The 19,020-nt window shown below is 39.7% G+C and overlaps 1 protein-coding gene across 5 annotated transcripts; it reads right to left on the bottom strand.

Moving 5' to 3' along the window:
* Positions 1-5,883: 5,883 nt before the first annotated feature.
* Positions 5,884-17,479, bottom strand: COX18 (cytochrome c oxidase assembly factor COX18). Of its 5 annotated transcripts, none has more exons than XM_005555097.5 (6): positions 16,995-17,479; positions 15,718-15,818; positions 12,986-13,149; positions 12,520-12,644; positions 9,553-9,660; positions 5,884-6,738 (listed from the first exon to the last, which is right to left on the bottom strand). In XM_005555097.5, exons 1-6 carry the CDS (start codon positions 17,325-17,327, stop codon positions 6,565-6,567), a joined length of 1,005 nt encoding a protein of 334 aa, XP_005555154.3. In that variant the 5' UTR covers positions 17,328-17,479; the 3' UTR covers positions 5,884-6,564. The 5 variants fall into 5 exon arrangements, 4 of the variants coding, with proteins under 4 accessions (XP_005555154.3, XP_005555155.3, XP_005555156.3 ...); XM_005555098.5 differs by having other exon boundaries at positions 12,520-12,641; XR_012434877.1 differs by having other exon boundaries at positions 6,584-6,738; positions 12,520-12,627.
* Positions 17,480-19,020: the final 1,541 nt, after the last annotated feature.

The following is a 19,020-nucleotide window of genomic DNA, read 5'->3' as shown; positions in this document are numbered from 1 at the left end:
CAGGCTTGAGCCACCGCGCCCGGCCTACTTGTTCTTAATTGTTCTTAACTGTCATAATTGTTCTTAAAATTTACTAAATCCTTTAGCAGAGCTTTTCAAAGAGCAAGCTTTTTAAATTTATCTTGCTTTTTCTAAGCTATGAACTTTTAAATTTTACAAGGTTCTCAGATCAACTTAATCTTGTTTTGTTAGACTAAGTGTCTGTTTTCTGTTGCTTATAACAGAATATTTGAAACTGGGTAATTTATAAAGGAAATGAAATTATTTCTTACAGTTATGGAGGCTGAGAAATCCAAGATCAAGTGGGTACAACTAGTGAGAGCCTTCTTGTAAGTGGGGACTCTGGAGACCTGAGGCAGTGCCTGGTATCACATGGTAAGGGGGATGTGCATGCTTCAGTGCTAGCTCAGGTCTCTCTTCTTCTCCTTATAAAGACAGCAGCTCTGCTCCCATTATAACCTATTAATCCATAAGCCAATTGATCCATTTATGAGAAGAGAGCCCTCATGATCCAATCACCATGTAATGGCCCCATGCCTCTCAATACTGCCACACTGGAGATCAAGTTCCAACATGCGTTTTGGAGAAGACATTCAAACCATAGAACCAAGGTTTGCCCATCTAAAGTATTCTCTTACTTAGCATTAGCTTCATCACACTAGTAGTTTTTAATTATTATTTTTTTAGACAGAGTCTCATTCTGTTGCCTAGGCTGGAGTGCAGTGGCGCGATCTCGGCTTAATGCTACCTCCACCTCCTGGGTTCAGCGATTTGCTTTTCACTTTCTTAAGAGTTATCAAGGAGATATCTCAAATCTTCATATTCCATATCATTAGCAGAAGAATACATGTAAATTCAGGGTTTTTAGAGTTTGCTTAAACTGTACATGGATCAAATTCTTACTTACATATTATTTTAGTTGTATACATGGTACAGAACCACCACATTCCAGAAACTTTGGATAAATAAGATTATCTATGACTAATGTTGTGGCTTTAGGAAATTCCAACTTCTCAAAACCAAATGATTTTATAAAATACAATCATAGTATATGAAAAAAGAAAACAGATAACTAGAAAATACCCATTATTACAAGTTTAAGCAACACTAGTAAGGTTCAAATGGAAAATCTACACATTCATATAATTTCCAGATTATCTGGGTTCTGCTTGAACCAGCTCGTAAGGCCCAAGTGTTTATAATAATAACTCATTGTTTTACTCATATTTACATGAAGCTTTATTTAGCTTTAATACAGAAATCTAAATTATTGCATGGTTCCAAATATTATGCCTGAAATTCCAAAGTCTGCATTCTGTAGTAGCTGCAGTTAACACCTAGAGGAAAAAACAAACTACATTCTTTAATTTTTTTTTTTCTAGGGTCTGCATTCCTACTGCTTCTGGGACTTAAATCTGATATACAGGCAATTTTAAAGGTGACTACTAAAAAAAAGAAAAGGTGATTCCTGGGATTCTTAGAAGAATAAAATATGAAGGTATAAGGGTGATTTAATGATAGGTGCAAAATATAAGCAGATTATGCGTCCAATAAAAAAAAGAAAACAAAAACCAGCAAAACACAGAAGGTACCAAGGTTTTTTTGGGCACTCATTTTTTCACACAAACTACAATTTTCCCAACGTCATCTAGGACGACCTCTGTACCGCCTCTGAGATGTGAACTGTGAGAGAACATTTTAAATGGTCCATTTTTAAGGCATGATAAATCTAAGCACTGGCAGACAGCCTTGGTATGTAACAAACCGCACTGCTCATGCACCTAGAAGGTTACGATAAATGAACAGAATGTAGAGTAGGAGTCAGCCCACAAAAGGGAAGATAGTTTTGTTATTGGGAAATCAAAACTTAAGGGGTGAAAGGAATGGGGTATATAGCCTTATAAGGGGGTAATGAAACTTAGGCAATGTCCCAGAAGATTGTAACGCCATAGTAGTTAGCCAATCAGAAACTGGGGGAGGGACTTGCATGCTAGGAGGTAAATTACCTGCTGTAACTGCACCAGACACCCAGTCTTGCAAGACTGCCATTAAAAGTCTTGTTTCCACTGTTCTTTGTGTCTCCGAGTCCGTTCTTTGGGTTTGGACAGGTGAATGTGAGATTCTTAGATGAAGATATGGTCTTTAGCTCGAGTGCTGTTAAACGTACCTGAAAAGTCTTCTCCCCAAGTTTGGCTTTTCCCTCAAGGTTCTTAATAAGGCTTTGCAACCTCTCCTGGGTTATCTGTGAGGGTGGCAATTAACAATTTTGATTTTCTTTTGTAAGCCTCATCTTCGCACTTAGAACATCTGACTAGGATAGGATTTGTTGTTTTCCCTTCTAATGGTCCCAGGGAAAAGTAATTTGGGATCATTTCTGATATGCTAATTCTATTAATATACGTTTGAACTCAGGTATCCTAAACTATGAATTGATCCAGGAGTGAGTCTCCCTCCCTGACTCTTGAAATGAGAAGCATTTATTAAGAGAGTGAATCTGGCCTAGAGACAAAAATGAGACCCACAGGAACAGATCTCCTGTAAGAAGGGTGGGTAACACCCCTGTGGGGAAGGGTGACACAAACATTACAGTCCTCACCCAAGGAGACAAAAGCCTTCCTGAACTCTGCAGGGCCCAGCGAGGGGATATAGGCAGGCCAGACAGCAAGACATCAAGGGGTCTTAAGAGCATGTATATTCCCTGTTCTGTAGCCCTGACTTCATTCAGGCTCTGAAACTGCTTCAGGCTATGACAAACTTGGAAATAAGACCACAGACTTGCAATTTTCTGAAATACAATACAGATTTTTTGCTCTTTACTAAAAAAAAAATATGCCTGAAGAAAAAAATCAAGAGTATTTACCATCCTGAAGTCAGGTAACTTCAGGTAACTGATTCACTTCAGTTCATAATACAGCAGTTTTCTTTATACATGGGTTTATCCCAAGATCCCAGCTACCCTCACTTGTCAGAAATCATTTTGGGATCTTTGGGATCTTGGAGGAAGGGCCCTGTATTCTCAAACTTCCTGTATATATTTGAAAAGAAATTTCAAGTTTGAAAGTTTGACAGTGGGAGAGCAATAAGAAACTAAGCACAATATACATTTGAAAAAAGATACAAATATACATTTTGAAATCAAGGGGACTCACAGTAAACAAGGTAAATTATGCAAATGAAAGAAGATTCATTTATTTGAAAAGGGAGTATCTGGAGATAGGAAAAACCAAAGGTGTTTTTTCCTACTTTCTTTTTTGTAGCGACGAGGTCTCACTATGTTGCCCAGGTTGACCTGGAACTCCTGGCCATAAGGATCTGCCCTATCCTGAAGCTTTCTAGGGGTCCCCAGGCACCAGTCATCACATGAGTATACAAAAGACACTTAAAACTCTGCAGATTCCGCTGGACGTCAGGGATTGGGGATAAAGACCAAATACGTATTTCACAATATCATAGCACCTTACTGTTTGCGTCTCAGCAAAAGTGACAAACACAGTGGGAAAAGGAGACTGATTTCTCTTATGCCATTACAAGAAAAATATCTGAGTGAGTACACAGTAGCACACACAGTAAAGGCAAAGTTATTCCAGAGGTAATTTGTAACTGCCAAAATTTTCCTCAAATTCTTTCCTCTTTTTATTATGACGCAAGCTGCACACACATTTCTGCCTCTGCATCCTTGATTGTACATGCTGCAAATGTAGTCAATTTGCATTATTTGTGGTACTTATGTTCCATAAAGTTCACAAACACTGAATTAGTGAATACCAAACCACTGCTCCTAGAAAACACACAGGGTTAGGTTTCTGCAAACTTTGTTTTTGTCAACAGATCAATACAACATATTGTTGATTCAGTAACACTGAACTCTCTGCCAACAGTATTATAACTCATGCACGAATGAAGCTTATCTAATACACTTATTTTCTCCTTAAGGCACATCACAGTCTTCTTGAGCTTAGGAACATTAGACAGCACTCCAGCAGGACATTTGGAGGCCATTTTAAACAGTGAAATCACCAACAAAAAGAACAGAAATTAGCAAGACATGGGACTAAGTAGACTCAAAAACGATACATGTTTACAGTATAAGAGCTGAAACTAGAAGGCAGAGTACCATTTGTTTGACTTCTGTTGGGAGGTGACTCACATTTTTCGCCTACAAATGGCCTCAAAAGCACTTGTGCAAATACTGGTTCTGGGGTTATGGATAGATTTGAGCAAGTAGGCAAATTTACAAATATAAAATCCACAAATAATGAGGATGTTTCAATTCCTTCCATGTGGTTGGGAAGCACAATTGCCCCAATAGGACAGTCAGAAACCAGGACTAGGAACTTACATGCAAAAAGAAACTAGTCTTAATTGCCACCATCTATGTCTAAAATAAATTATTGGGGAACTGCAGTAACATGACAAGCAGAATTCTTATCTCTGTGTGCTGTATATTTTTTGTATTAAAAAACAACTTCATTAAGTAGGTGAACTAAAATTTAAGAGACATCAAAGAAATGACTAATGAATTTCACTTTAGTTTTTATTTTATTGTAAAACATTGAGATGGAATGATAGGGTTTCCCAGAATCAGGTCCATATTTTAACTAAATGAAAATTTATGATTTATAGTCCTCTCAAATACCTGTCATACTTGATATCTCAACCAGAGCTAATCTTACCTCTTTACAAATTAAGCAAGTAACTGGATCCACAATTTATAACACCTGTCAATTTTTCCTGTATTAAACCTCTATCATAGTTTAAGCCTATTAGGGTACTTAATCCTTACAAATAAACAGGTTTAAAATCACCTCAATAGGCAACTGCCCTTCTGGTTTTCTTCTTTGACTAAACAAACTGAAAGCTTAAGATTTTCCATTTTGGGTGCTAGCAGTACATGGTGCTACACTCTGTATTCCAGACTTCTTAAATTACAGAAAAAGGAATGTACACTTTTTGTATTCTTTCTGAGCAGGGCTGGAGGCAACATCATCTACCATGCTAGGTACTTGTATGCATGGACTACTCTACTGCATATATTTCAAGTCGCTGCCCCCTTTTCTTTTTCAACCATGCATTAACTCAGGATCAATGTGTGTTCCATTAGAATAAGATTTATTCACTAGGAGTTGCTAGAAAACCTTCCCGGTATCAATGAAGTCCCCGTATTTTGAGTCCTAAGATTTTTCTGAAGAGAAAACCATACATATATAGCCTTTTTTCAGATGCTCAAAGAGGTCTAAAATCCTCTTCACCTCCAAAAAAAGAAACATCTCAGCCGGGCACAGTGGCTCATGCCTGTAATCCCAGGACTTTGGGAGGCTGAAGTGGGCAGATCACTTGAGGGCAGGAGTTCAAGACCATTCTGGTCAACATGGTGAAACCCCATCTCTACTAAAAATACAAAACTTAGCTGGGCGTGGTGGTGCATACCTGTAGTCCCAGCTACTCAGAAGGCTGAGGTAGGAGGATTGCTTGAACACGGGAGGCAGAGGTTGCAGTGAGCTGAGATCATGCCACTGCACTCCAGCCTGGGTGACAGACAGAGATTCCGTCTCATTAAAAAAATTAAAAAAAAAAAAAAAAATTGCTGGGTGAGGTGGCTCACGCCTATAATCCCAGCACTTTGGGAGGCCAAGGCAGGTGGATCACTTGAGGTCAGGAGTTCCAGACCAGCCTGCCCAACATGGTGAAACCCCATCTCTACTAAAAACACAAAAATTAGCTGGACGTGGTGGTGTGCACCTGCAATCCCAGCTACTTGGAGGCTGAGGCAGGAAAATTGCTGGAACCTGGTGGGTAGAGGCTGCAGTGAGCTGAAATTACACCACTGCACTCCAGCCTGGGCAACACAGTGAGACTCCATCTCAAAAAAAAAAAACATGAATCATCTCACTGATCTTCTTATTTTACAAAACAGTAATATGCAGTATTGCTTAGTTTAATTTGACAGCATTCAGTAGCCAACCCTATTCTCCAAAGTTCTGGTAGCTCTAACAAACTGGAACTTTATAAACAGAGACAGGCACTTTGGTTCTATTCTAATACTTTCACAATTAAACATACTGCATTTATAACATTTAAAAGATTTAAATTACTGTCAAATATATCTGGATTGCATCTTTTTTTTTTTTCTTTCTCTTTGACAGAGTTTTGCTCTTGTTGTCCAGGCTGGAGTGCAATGGAGTGATCTCAGCTCACTGCAACCTGTGTCTCCCAGGTTCAAGCGATTCTCCTGCCTCAGCCTCTCAGGTAGCTGGGATTACAGGCGCCTGCCACTATGCCCAGCTAATTTTTTTGTATTTTTTAGTAGAGACGGGGTTTCACCATGTTGGCCAGGCTGGTCTCGAACTCCTGACCTCAGGTGATCCACCCACCTCGGCCTCCCAAAGTGCTGGGATTACAGGCATGAGCCACCGTTCCTGGTCTGGATTCCATCTTAATGTACAATATTTCATGAAGTTCATGATTTTAAAAAAAAGGAAATCAAATAACATCTGAATTTCTAAGTCTAAATACATTAAGGTGATAGTGACTCTTGCAACTGTTTTTAAATTATTGGAAAATATGTCATTTTCTTGAAATGAACTTGGTATTAAAGGCAGCAAATATGTCTTTATAAGGAGTCTCTGAATCTGACTTGGTCGATGGTATTCGGCAAAGTTGGCGAAATCCAGGAGAACGCAGCAGCAAGTTCTGTGAAAGACCCATGAAGCTGGAGCATAACCAGTAGAGAACAATTGACTATAAAGAGAAGACATAAATGTTAGCATCTGTAATTCTACCAGGACATCACAGTCCAGACATAGGCAGGCAATAAAAAAGAAAATGACAATCTTTGTAAACAGAAGTATGCCAAGACTGAGCAAGACTTGTAGCAGCTACTAGATTCCTGAGATGGATTAAATAGACAGGTAAAAAAGGTTACAGACAGACCAAAAAGCAAAAATAAAGGGAAAAGAGAAGTATGGAGGGTAGAAAGTAAAAAGAAGCTTAGGCAGAGGCTCAAGAGAGATCTCATCTCCCTTCTTTGACAATGGAGCATACTTTTTCCCCATGAAAAGTCCTGTCCAGCTGCTTACATACTGAAGGTGGAATACTGGAAGCGTGGCATTTATGATGGCAAACTTAGCCTCCCTAGACCTCATTTTCCCCATATAGTCATCTATCTTCCAAATGTTTCCTAATAGCCAGTTTCTCAGTGTAGTAAGGAATGCATTTTCTTTGCCTTCTTCTGAGACAAACAGCCTCAGCATTATCTCCAAATTTCTTTTGTATTACCATTTTGAGCAGCGGTCCCCAACATTTTTGGCACTAGGGACCATCTCATCTATAAGGCATTAGGGACTGTCCTCATCTACAAAGTCGGGGCAGTAATGCATCTACCTCAGAGGATTGCTGTGAGGAATAAATGAGATAATTCATGTAGAGTGGTATGCAAGTATGTGGTCCACATTTAGCACTTACATTTGTTATTTGTTCCAAAGTCAGTCTTTAGGGGCAGAAAGTAGCACATCCTCAAAGGTAGATTAGCACAGTAGTTAAGAGGAGGTGCCAAACTGCTTAGATGTGTGTTAAGACTCTATCACTTATAGCTAAGTAACCTTGGATGAGTTACTTAACTTCTCTGTGCCTCAGCTTCCTCATCACCAAAGTGAAGATTATAATAGTACCTTTATCGTTGCACTGCATAGCACCCCAATTATATGGGGTAAATAGTACCCCAATTATATGGGGTAAAATATGTAAAACATTTAAAACAGTGCTCAGCACAAAGTCAATGTTAAATAAATATTGTCTATCATCATCATTTGACTTACCCACCAACAGAAAAAGAACCTGAGCCTAACTACAGCAGACTATAAGTTGACAGCTAAGTATCAATCTCCCCTCTTCCCTAGTAACAAAATCCTAATTTTTATTTGAGTAGGCGGTCATCTAAAAAAAAAAAAAAAAAAAGAAAAAGAAAAAGGGGAAAAAAAAAGACTGTATTTCCTTGCCTCTTCTGCAGTGAGGGATGGCCATAAAACTACGATGTTAACACAACTGTTTGGTGGAACATCTGGCAAGTCTCCTTAAAAGGTGCTGACTACACTTCAGGCACCCTTTACTATTCCTGCATGATAACAAGCTCTAACAGCCATGACCGTAGTGTAGACTTGAAATCACAGGCTGTGGACAACAAAGCAGAAAGAAAGCAGCAGTCTGGGTCTCTCATCTTCATGGACTTGTCCCATCACCCCTAAGCTGCTTAATCAGATTTCCTATAATTGACAGGATAAATTTTGGGTATTTAAAGCATTGTGTTTTAGATCTCTTGTTACTCATTTTGAACTTAATCCCTCCGTAAAACTTAACTGCTTGTATTTTATTTTATCTGGGGGGTTCTTCAGTATATAGCTGGTATGATTTCTCTGTGGAAATGTAGTGAATCTGTGCTGTTCTACTTTTACAGGGTATTTTATGACATTACTACTACTATGTAAAAAGTTCTATAATAGACACTCATTTCATTAATTCTCACAGGCATTATGATATCTATTTTAGAGATGAACAAACTTATTCTGCATAGGATTAATGACAGTATTATGTTCAGTAACAGCCTAAAAAATACATTTTGATGCCAAAAACATATTGCTTTAGATTCCTATAAAAAATACTGTGGGCCAGCTGTGGTGGCTCACACCTGTAATCCCAGTACTTTGGGAGGCCGAGGCAGGTGGATCACCTGAGGTCAGGAGTTTGAGACCAGCCTGGCCAATGTGGTGAAACCCTGCCTCTACTAAAAATACAAAAATTAGCCAGGTATGGTGGCGTGTGCCTGTAATCCCAGGTACTAGGGAGGCTGAGGCAGGAGAACCACTTGAACCTGGGAGGAGGAGGTTGCAGTGAGCTGAGATTGTGCCATTGCACTCCAGCCTGGGCAACAGAGCAAGACTCCATCTCAAAAAAAAAAAAAAAAATACTATGAAGTAGTTTTATATATGCTACACCCTAACTATTAACAACAACTGAATTTGACTTTATGTGTTGGCTCTGAGTAAACATAGAGATATACCCAACACAGCTTTTGCCTCCTTAGAAACTTCTAAAGTATTTGTGGGAAACATGCAAAAGACTGAACTAACGGCAAACATAACTGCTTCTTTTTCTATTTCTGTAAAGTTTAATTAGGTATATACAGGGATAAGTTTACCTATTTCACAGAGTTGTTATGAGATTAAATAATACCATACAGGAACCCAAATGGTCTTAGCATTTTGTTTTGTTTCTTTTTTAAGTGCTAAATTCTTTGCTCCAGTTTACATAGGTAGAACTAATTCAATATACCAAGTAGTCAAATGGAAGAAATACTATATTCATGGTATTACGCAAAACACACTGCAAGATTTAAAAAAGGCAAGAAATAGAGACAGATTCGTTACCACAGAAATACTGATTTGGTAAGGGATCAAGTAGTCAGAGGAATTTCAACAGAAGAGGCAAGATCCCAGCCAGTCTAAGCTAAAGTCAGAGAGGATTTAGCACATGCTACACACAATGTTGGTGCTTACTCACTGAGGGTACCGTTGCAGCAACTGGAATCATCAACACCGACATTGCACGGACAAAGTATGTAGCATATGTCTGCAAACGAGATATTCCAATATTTTGTAGAGTAGAAATCTGAAGGGGTAGAACATATACATGCATAAAGATTATTAAAATGCATATTAAATCAGACAAGCTTTAAAATACAAACTGATTTTTCACTGGCGTCCATCTACACTTTAATAAAAGTAATACATATATACAAAAAACACTGATTAATCTATATGGCTGATCATCTTTTTATTTTTTGAGACTGGGTCTTGCTGTCAAACAGACCAGTTTGAGGCTGGTCTCAAACTCCTGGGCTCAAGTGATCCTCCCGCCTCCTCCTCCTCCCAAGTAGCTGGGATAATAGGCATGCACCAACCACTGCACTCAGCTTGATCATCCAACTTTTAAAAACCTTAATAACTGGCCTAGGTGGAAGGATCACTCTAGTCCAGAAGTTTGAGACTACAGTGAGCTATGATTATGCCACTGCACTCCAGCCTGGGCAATAGAGCAAGATCTTGTCTCTTAAAAACAACAACAACAACAACAAAAAATCACTTACTAATTATGTCAAATTCTTAAATTCTTAAATGACACTTTTTTGGCACAAAGTGTCAAAAAACAAGGGCAATGATTTAAATGGTAGCTATTGTCACAGCATTCTTCAAGCTCCACTTAACAATGATTTATATGGTAGCTACTGTCACAGGATTCTTCAGGCTCCACTTAAGAATTCTGCACAAGGCTGGGGGCCTGTAATCTCAGCGCTGTGGGTGGCCCAGGCAGGCCGATTGTTTGAGCTCAGAAGTTTGAGACCAGCCTAGGCAACTAGGCAACATAGTGAAACCGTCTCTACAAAATATACAAAAATTAGCTGGGTGTGGTGGCATCCCTGTAGTCCCAGCTATTTGGGAGGGAGACTGAGGTGGGAGGATCGCTTGAGCCTGGAAGGCACAGTGAGCTGAGATCATGCCATTGTACTCCGGTCTGGGAGACAGAGTAAGACTGTTTCCAAATAAAAAAAAAAGGAGGAAAAAAAAAAAAAAAACAAACTTCTGCATAATTACGACTCTAGAGCCAAACTACGTAGTTTTACATTTTTATGCCTCACTTTCTCTGCGTTAAAAAAGGATAATATTTAGCTCACAGGGTTATTCTAAGAAGTAAATGAGTTGACTTATGTAAATTGCTTATAACAATGCCTATGGTCAGGCACAGTGGCTCACATCTGTAATCCCAGCACTTTGGGAAGCTGAGGCAGGCGGATCACTTGAGGTCAGGAGTTCCAGACAAGTCTGGCCAACATGGTAAAACCCAGTCTCTACTAAAAATACAAAAAATTAGCTGGGTGTGATGGTGGGCACCTGTAATCCCAGCTACTTGGGAGGCTGAGGCAAGAGAATCACTTGAACCTAGGAGGTGGAGGTTGCAGTGAGTGGAGATCACACCAGTGTACTCCAGCCTAGGAAACAGAATGAGACTCTGTCTCAAGAAAAAACAAAAAAAACAAACAAAAAAACAAACAAAATGCTTTGAACATAGTGTATGTTAAGTAAGAATAAGCTTTTAATAAGCTTTTATTTTTCTTTTAGAGATGAGGTCTCGCTCTCTGTCGCCCAGGCTGGAGTACAGTAGTAGGATCACAACTCACTGCAGCCTCCATCTCTTGGGCTAAAGCAATCCTCCTGACTCAGCTTCGAGTAGCTGGAACTAGAGGCACATGCCACCATGCCCCACTATGAAAACACTTTCATTAGTCTTTAAAAGACATAGAGGAAAAGACTAGGGGATTGACATTGATTCAGTGTAACCTCGTGCTTATCACTTCCTTCTTTCTAACAAATATTCACTGAATACCAACCACAGGGGATGGTGCTAGTGCTCTTAGGGAAACATATTTGGACTACAGGTAGAGTCTTTCCTTAAGAAACTTTCACTCAAGACCTTATATTATATCATCTTCATTTTCCTCATCTGAAAGAATAAGGAGTGTATTAGATTTCACAAACAGGGATCAGAGGTCATGAGGTCTGGGAGATCTCTCCTGAGGTAAATCATTTTTAAGATTTCTTCCAGTTCAGTCTGTTCTACTCAGAGTCTGAGAATAATTTATGAAATTATATTCATGCTTTCCCTAAACTGCTGAGTAAAGCAGCCTGTGATAAGGGTTAAGACAGGACTGAGAGAGCTGGGTCCCAGCACTTTGAGAGGCCGAGGTGGGTGGATCACCTGAGGTTAGGAGGTCGAGACCAGCCTGGCCAACATGGTGAAACCCTGTCTCTACTAAAAATACAAAAAATTAGCTGGGTATGGTGGCGTGCACCTGTAATCCCAGCTACTCAGGAGGCAGAGGTTGCAGTGAGCCAAGACCGTGCCATTACACTCCAGTCTGGGCAACAAGAGCGAAACTCCATCTGAAACGAAAAAAAAAAAAAAAAAAAAAAAAGACATGACTGAGAGGTCACATTTTCTATGTGTATGCTTTTCCCATTTCATCTTATAAAGACATTCAATGACTTCTTTAAGGTCATAAAGCAAGAAAATAGCAGTCAGGGCCTGACTGTGTTCCCCGCCTACAAATTTACATATTAAATAACACACACCCAACACCAGTCTATTGTAAGAATACAACCAGATTGACTAGGCATCTTCATTACTGTTTTTACCAAAAGCAAATCACAAAATTCTATGTATCAGAATCATACAATTTTGAAGCTGAAAGAGACTTGGAAGTGTACTAATTCAGTGCTTTTACTTTAATTTCGAGAGTTCTGAGGCCCACAGAGGCCTAGGCCAATGCCTGACGTGGAACCAGGAACAAAGGGATCTCACTTCTAACTCAGAGCTATCTTCACCAACTCAAACAAAAATAGATTTGAAGTCAGAACAGCAGCAACAAAAATCCCAATAAATGGCAAACAAATTTCATTTAAAACTACTGACCTCCACTATTAACAAATTGATGACGCCAACAGAGATAGGCAGAATCCAAGTGGAGTCCGGTGCAGTGAGGTCAGGAAACCACAGAATACCACCAGTAGCTAACTGTTCCTGAACAGAAAAACCTGCTAAAATAGTTTTATAAATAAAACAACAGAAGTCCTAAAAACAGCAGAGAAAAATATATAAGACATAAATAAGTACTCTGACAATTCCAACAGTGTCCCTCACAGGAAAGATCTGCACTAGATTTATTCCAGTTTTTCACTCACAATATATCTATTTTTTTCTCAATACAAAATGTTGTCCTCAACACAATCTGTTTACACTTAAGACTTTAAATTCTATGCTCTTATAAGGAAGATATTGAACATATCCTAATTGTGAAAAGTATGCTTTTTTTTTTTTTTTTTTTTTAGTACAAAGACAATGTTAAAGAACTTCTTTGGGAGACTTATATAATAATTACCTTCTGAATGTGCTGCCCCGGTGCTTAAATTCCGGAGAGCAAAAGACATGAAGATCCACATTGGAAGCTGAATCCAAACCAACACAGTGGCTTTGAAAGGGTGGCAGTTATCTCGCACATATAGTTCTGAAATTATCCTCTTCATATTCTTTAGATAAGTGAGCCTAGATTGAGGTTAGTGGAAAAAAAAGGGAAAGAGGAAATGTCATCTAAGAATCATGCTTTATTTCCATAGCACAAATAGTGCCTGCTGTAGTTATTAGCTAAAGGATTTGTATAAGGGTTTCAGCTGTCACAGGCATGTTGAGGGGTTCCCTAAAGAACAGGCAAATAAAGCCTTTTATCAAAACTTCTACAATATGGTAAATAAGTTACATAACAATCTGAAACTGTCAGACTACAGGCTTTGTCTCTGGTGGTCTTTGGCTGATTAGGCTTTTAAAGTAAATTTCACTACTGACATGGTATAACTACAATTAATATTGGAAATACGGAAGCTAAAGCAAACTTTAATCAAATCTCTCCACTCCAGACAAACTTAATCACTTCATCTCTGAATATACCTTTTGGAGCTATGTGGTTTTATACTGTGTATGCTCTTGGCCTGTCAAAATAGTCTCCATTTTTCAATCAACTATCTCACAAAGATATTTTTAACCTGTTTCTCTGTTAACCATTAGTTACTACTGTTTTTTTCCTGAAATTTTACTTTTTAGAATAGTCTTCCTTCAGGTCCAAGAGAATATGAGTTAAAAAACAGAAACTAAAGTATTCTTGAGGGGAAAGTCTTCTATTTCATTCATCTTTAAATCTCCTGTATCATACATTTTGTACAGAGGAGGCATTCAATAGTTTTTCTGAATTTAGTCAAATTATAGTGTATAATAAGACAGTACACAAAGACATTCTAGGTCCTTCATAATTTCACATCTGCCTATTCTTCCAATTTTATCTCGTTACTCCTCTAAGACACCTGCATATTCTGGCCCCTGAATGACTTTAGTTCGTCCAACAAATCAGACTTCTGCATAGGCATGCCTTTGGAAGTACTGTATTATATCATCTGTGTGGAAAGCCCACTTTCCTGGCTGTCCATCTGACACACTGTCTTTCACCTTTGAAGACTCAATACTATTGAATGCAGGAAGCTGGCCAACACTGTGGCTTGCACTTGTAATCCCATCTACTTGGGAGGCTGAAGTGGAAGGATTGCTTGAGGCCAGGAGTTTGAGACTGGCGTGAGCAACACAAGGAGACTCTGTCTTGTTCAAAAAAAAAAAAAAAAAAAGAAAATGCCAGAAGCCCTCAGATGTCTCCTCCTAGAAAGAAACATCTCTAAGGATGTATCTGGACAACCATCCTGCCAGTACGGCTTAAGCAAAGTGCCACAAGTCTTATCTAGGCTGCGTTGATAACCCAGGCAAGCAGCTATTAATTTGGTTCTTTTGGCCTATGGCTGAAGCTTTCAACTTCTTTGATCAGTAAAATTTCAAAACTATAGTTCTGTCAACTTTTAATTTTTACCAAATAAAGACATTAAACTATCACCACGATTTTTTAAAATGTCAGATCTTTTTAACACTAAATAAAGGACACAATCTCATATTAAAAATAGTTGGGAAATTTACACCTATATAAAAATATATGGTTAATAATATATACATAACACAGATTGATACCAAAAAGCCCTTTTTCATTGCTTAAAAAGGAGAATAATTTGTCATAGTCTAATAAGGATCAGAGTTTGGGAAACTGATTAAGGAGTTGATTGAAGCAGGAACGCTTGTAAGTTCCCAGTAAATGAATGCAGACATCCTTGGGCACAACCAAGCACCCTTAGATTGGGACTTTCCAAGAACCCAGGCAGACAAATGCACAGAATAACCACAAAGGATGGACAGTACCTTAGCTATCGAAGTGTTTCTACTGTGGCACTTACGTTTTCTACCTCCTCTTTCCTGTGGGCTATTACCTGCTGTATCTTTTCCAAACGGTCAAGATTGTAAACAACCTGCGTCATTTGTTGACAAATATCACAAAAAAATGGCAAAGTACCTTCATCCTGCGAAGCCTGCCCTGACTTTCCTTGATGATCTAGCTCCTTGTACATAATCTTTATAGAGTAGTTAGTTCACTGACATTATTATTTGATTACAGGTCTTTTTCAATAGGCTGGAATCCCTAAAGAATAGGAACATGCTCTTATCTTTCTCCATTTATTTCTTTGCTTTCAGTCCAGCATATGAAACTATCATGCCATATTAATAACTTATGAAAATATAAAAGAGTAGGCCAGGTGCGGTGGCTCACACCTGTAATCCCAGCACTTTGGGAGGCTGAAGGGGGTGGATTACCTGAGGTCAGGAGTTCGAGACCAGCCTGACCAACATGCAGAAACCCCGTCTCTGCTGAAAATACAAAATTAGTCGGGTGTGGTGGTGCATGCCTGTTAATCCCAGCTACTCAGGAGGCTGAGGGAGGAGAATCGCTTGAACCCGGGAGGCAGAGGTTGTGATGAGCCAAGATCGCACCATTGCACTCCAGCCTGGGTAACAAGAGCGAAACTCTGTCTCAAAAAAAAAAAAAAAAAAAAAAAAAAAATATATATATATATATATATATGTAAAAGAAATACTGCCAAAACTACAGAATACTCAAACTTATAATTAACATCACTAATTATGTGTGTGTGTGTGTGTGCGCGCGCTCTTACATGGATATAATTTGCTTACCTGGCAACTCTTTCGGACCACCCCAACTGATTTGCACGAACTACAACTTCTTGGTTAAGATGCCTGGCAATAGCTTTTATTTCTGGCTGCAAATTTTCCACCTAGCTAAAAAATAGGTTTTGTTATGAGCATATAAAAGATCTTTATTCACAATAACTCAGAATTTTTCACATTATTCCCTCGAGTCATTTAAAAATGTAGTTTACTGATCATGTCAAGAAACCTTAAGTCTAAGCACAAGATGTTAATTTGCTTAAAATGTCCTCAGTCACAACCAAATTCACAATGTATACTTATCCATGTGATCCTGGGTAAGTAACTTAACCTCTAAAATCAGGTTCCCTCACATAAAATATATAACAGCACCTACTTCACAGGGTTATAAGTATTAGATGAGAACTGCACCCTGAGCTTTACTGTTCCATCTTTAGATTTCCTAGTAATGTAAGCGGAGAAAACAGCTGTCTGTTAAGAACCTTCCACTGCGATAGCCACAAATCAAAAACAAAAATAGCATTTATTCCTGCCCTGTGTTCATTCTTCCTGTAAAATGGCTCACTGCCTTAATGTTGCTGCTGATTCCGTTCCTGTTTTGTTTCCGGTTTTTTTCCCCCATGCTCACAACTTGAAAACATGAAAGCCACTATTTTTGAAATATCCCATTTGAATAATCAAGCACTTGAACCCGTATTATCTGACCTGCTCTGATAATGTTGTGAAGTAGGCAAGGAAGGTACTGCTATCCTTATTCCTCAGAAAAAAGGATTCAGCAGTAAAAGTTCAAGTGACTGCGACCGACCAGACACAGTCTTAGTCGGGCCTGGACAGGAATCAAGTTCGCAAACTGTTAGTCCAGTAGTTTCTTCCTAATAAAAAAGATCAGCTGGAATACTTTGGGACGAAAGACGCTGCAGACATACTGGCTGTTAAAACTTTTAAGACATGAATTTTATAGGTTTCGCCAACACAATTTCTTCTGCGACTGATTTCTTTGACTCCGTTTCCCGAGAGCAAGTATAGTAACCACTTGTGCTTGGAGTACAAATCCAGTAGGACAAACGAAATGACAGGTACATGTATCACAAAATATTTAACACACCTAATGCTAGTTAAATTATTTTTAACGCTAAAATGGTCACAATGAAATGGTCACGATGATTAAGCATTAAGCACTGCAGCAGGCAACATCGTGGGATCGAAAACCCTGAGTGAATGTCGGCCTTCCTACGCCGCAGGTGTTGCAGCGCAGGGTACGCGCACGGCTCGGCGCCCCTCACCTTGGCCAGGATGTAGTGCTGGTAGGCGGCCAAAGGCAGCGTGACAGCACCCCGCAGGGCCACGGTGGAGAGCAGAATGCTGCCCCACCAGGGCAGGCCCGTGGTGGCCTGCACGCCGAGCAGTACTTCTTCCGCAACCCGCACCGGCGAAGACGCGGCCAGGGCCTCGTACCAGCCGTTCGCATGGACTGCACAGACTGGTGCCACTGCCCACACTGAGAGAGTGGGGCGTTTGGCGCCGCTCGTAGGAACCGGCGCAAGCGCCGGGTCCCTAGCCCGCAGCTGCAGGGCAGGGAGCGGCCGCAGCCACCGACCGCCGAGTCGGCACAGCATTTCTGCACCACGGCAGAGCCCGGAACCCGGGCTTCACAATCCTGCCGACATACACCAGCCAGCCAAAGCTGTTAACGCGCACGCTTCTGCAACAGCGGGCATAAAGCGCGGGCGTATCCGCCTGCAGCCGCGATTGACCTTCCCAGTCAAGCCGGTGACGTCTTGCGTCGCAGTTGATATGACGCAAGAGATAGGAAGGTCCCGCCTTTCCCACGCGGCACTGGGCAGGCCTACTGCGCACACGCGAAACTTCCCTCTGCTAGGGTGGTTACTCCGAGGCCGGACCAAAACTGCAGACATGGGTGGAGCCTGCTGCCCTCCGCGGGGCTGGGTGTTCTCTAGGGAGCGCTCGCCTTGCAAAGTTCATCTTCACCGTGTAACTTACCATTCTTTTTCACTAACGCTAATCGTCATTTGTAGGGGAATTATCTTTGCTCGGTGTTTTTTTTTTGTGACCAGAAGCTGATCCCCAACCTTTTTACGTGCACCTGATTGCTTCCGCTAGCGATTACGATAGGTTATAATACGCGAGTCACACGTTGCTAAAGTGCCGGCTTGTAGAGAGACGCATGTTTCTTGCTGACCCTGAGTGTTAATAAGCATACTTAAAGCACGAGGGGTAGTTCAGTCTCTTGTAGATTTAATTGACCCATCTGTTCCAGTTAGTATTTTGAACACCACCTGCAAACTGAATTTCTTCGATGTTTTGTCTTCCATGGTAAATAGCAGCAAAATCTTACAGTAAGATAAAAGTGTCGTCTCTTCATTTAAGGGAAACTGTCACTGGCAGTTCACTGGCAGTACGGTGAATTCCTCACTGGAGTTTACTTGTATCCTATATAAGCTTTAGAGAGCCCGAACAGCAGCATTGGCTGTCTTCTGGTTAAAAGGAATACGTTGAATCTACATGAACTATATAGTTTTTACTTTTGTGTTCTTGGAAACAACAAAATGGAATGTCGTGGAGGAGTTTCCCCACCGAAGGGTCACCCCTAGACTACATACCAAAATATGTTGTGAGGAGTAAACCTTGATTTTATTTATTTATTTAGGAAAAGAAGCCTCCAACAAATGTTGGGTAATGTCAAACGGCAGCTATCGTTTGCCCTTCACTGTGCACCTAACCAAGGGTACCCTACGATAACTTTCTCAGGATTCTGGAATTCATGTGCTTTCCAAACTGACTGATATATCTATACATGAATTTTTAAATTCTTAAAGTCTTAAGCAAGACTCCCATCTCTTAAAAAAAAAAAAAAAAAAAAAAAAAAAAAGCTGTAAGCTGTTCATTTCCTAAGATTTAATTTTGTGGAGTTGTATCAGGGGTCAGAAATGAGACTTTAGTGTGGGAACACATTTTTTGCTATGTATTGTGTTCATATATTACATTCTTATTTTAAAGTATTTCCTTAAGTTTGAATATTGTGATCTAAATAAAATTTGTGAATATTTAGTTTCTGCTAATTTCATATATTTGTATAAACACATTTCTTAATCCATATAATAGGGATGACCAGAACTTGCTATCTACTTGGTAGAGGATGTTGGGGGAAGTATTTGTCAATTTTAAAGCCCAATGCAAAAGAAAGTGTTACTACTAATGTATAGGCACTGTTTATACAACATTGTGATTATCTTGTATCTTTTGTTTCAGAGTACAGTATAAAATGATCTACAACTATTGAGTGAACCA

Source organism: Macaca fascicularis, chromosome 5 (assembly GCF_037993035.2).
Source record: "Macaca fascicularis isolate 582-1 chromosome 5, T2T-MFA8v1.1".
Lineage (NCBI taxonomy): Eukaryota > Metazoa > Chordata > Mammalia > Primates > Cercopithecidae > Macaca > Macaca fascicularis.
This window is presented reverse-complemented; position numbering and strand designations above follow the sequence as displayed.

What these genes read in the sequence shown, in the direction of transcription:
- COX18 (XM_005555097.5), bottom strand. Translation starts at nt 17,327, where the DNA reads ATGCTGTGCCGACTCGGCGGTCGGTGGCTGCGGCCGCTCCCTGCCCTG. An exon ending in TGGTCCGAAAGAGTTGCCAG is followed by an intron (nt 13,150 to 15,717) that starts GTAAGCAAATTA and finishes ACCTCAATCTAG; the next exon opens with GCTCACTTATCTAAAGAATA. An exon ending in CGGGGCAGCACATTCAGAAG is followed by an intron (nt 12,645 to 12,985) that starts GTAATTATTATA and finishes AAACTATTTTAG; the next exon opens with CAGGTTTTTCTGTTCAGGAA.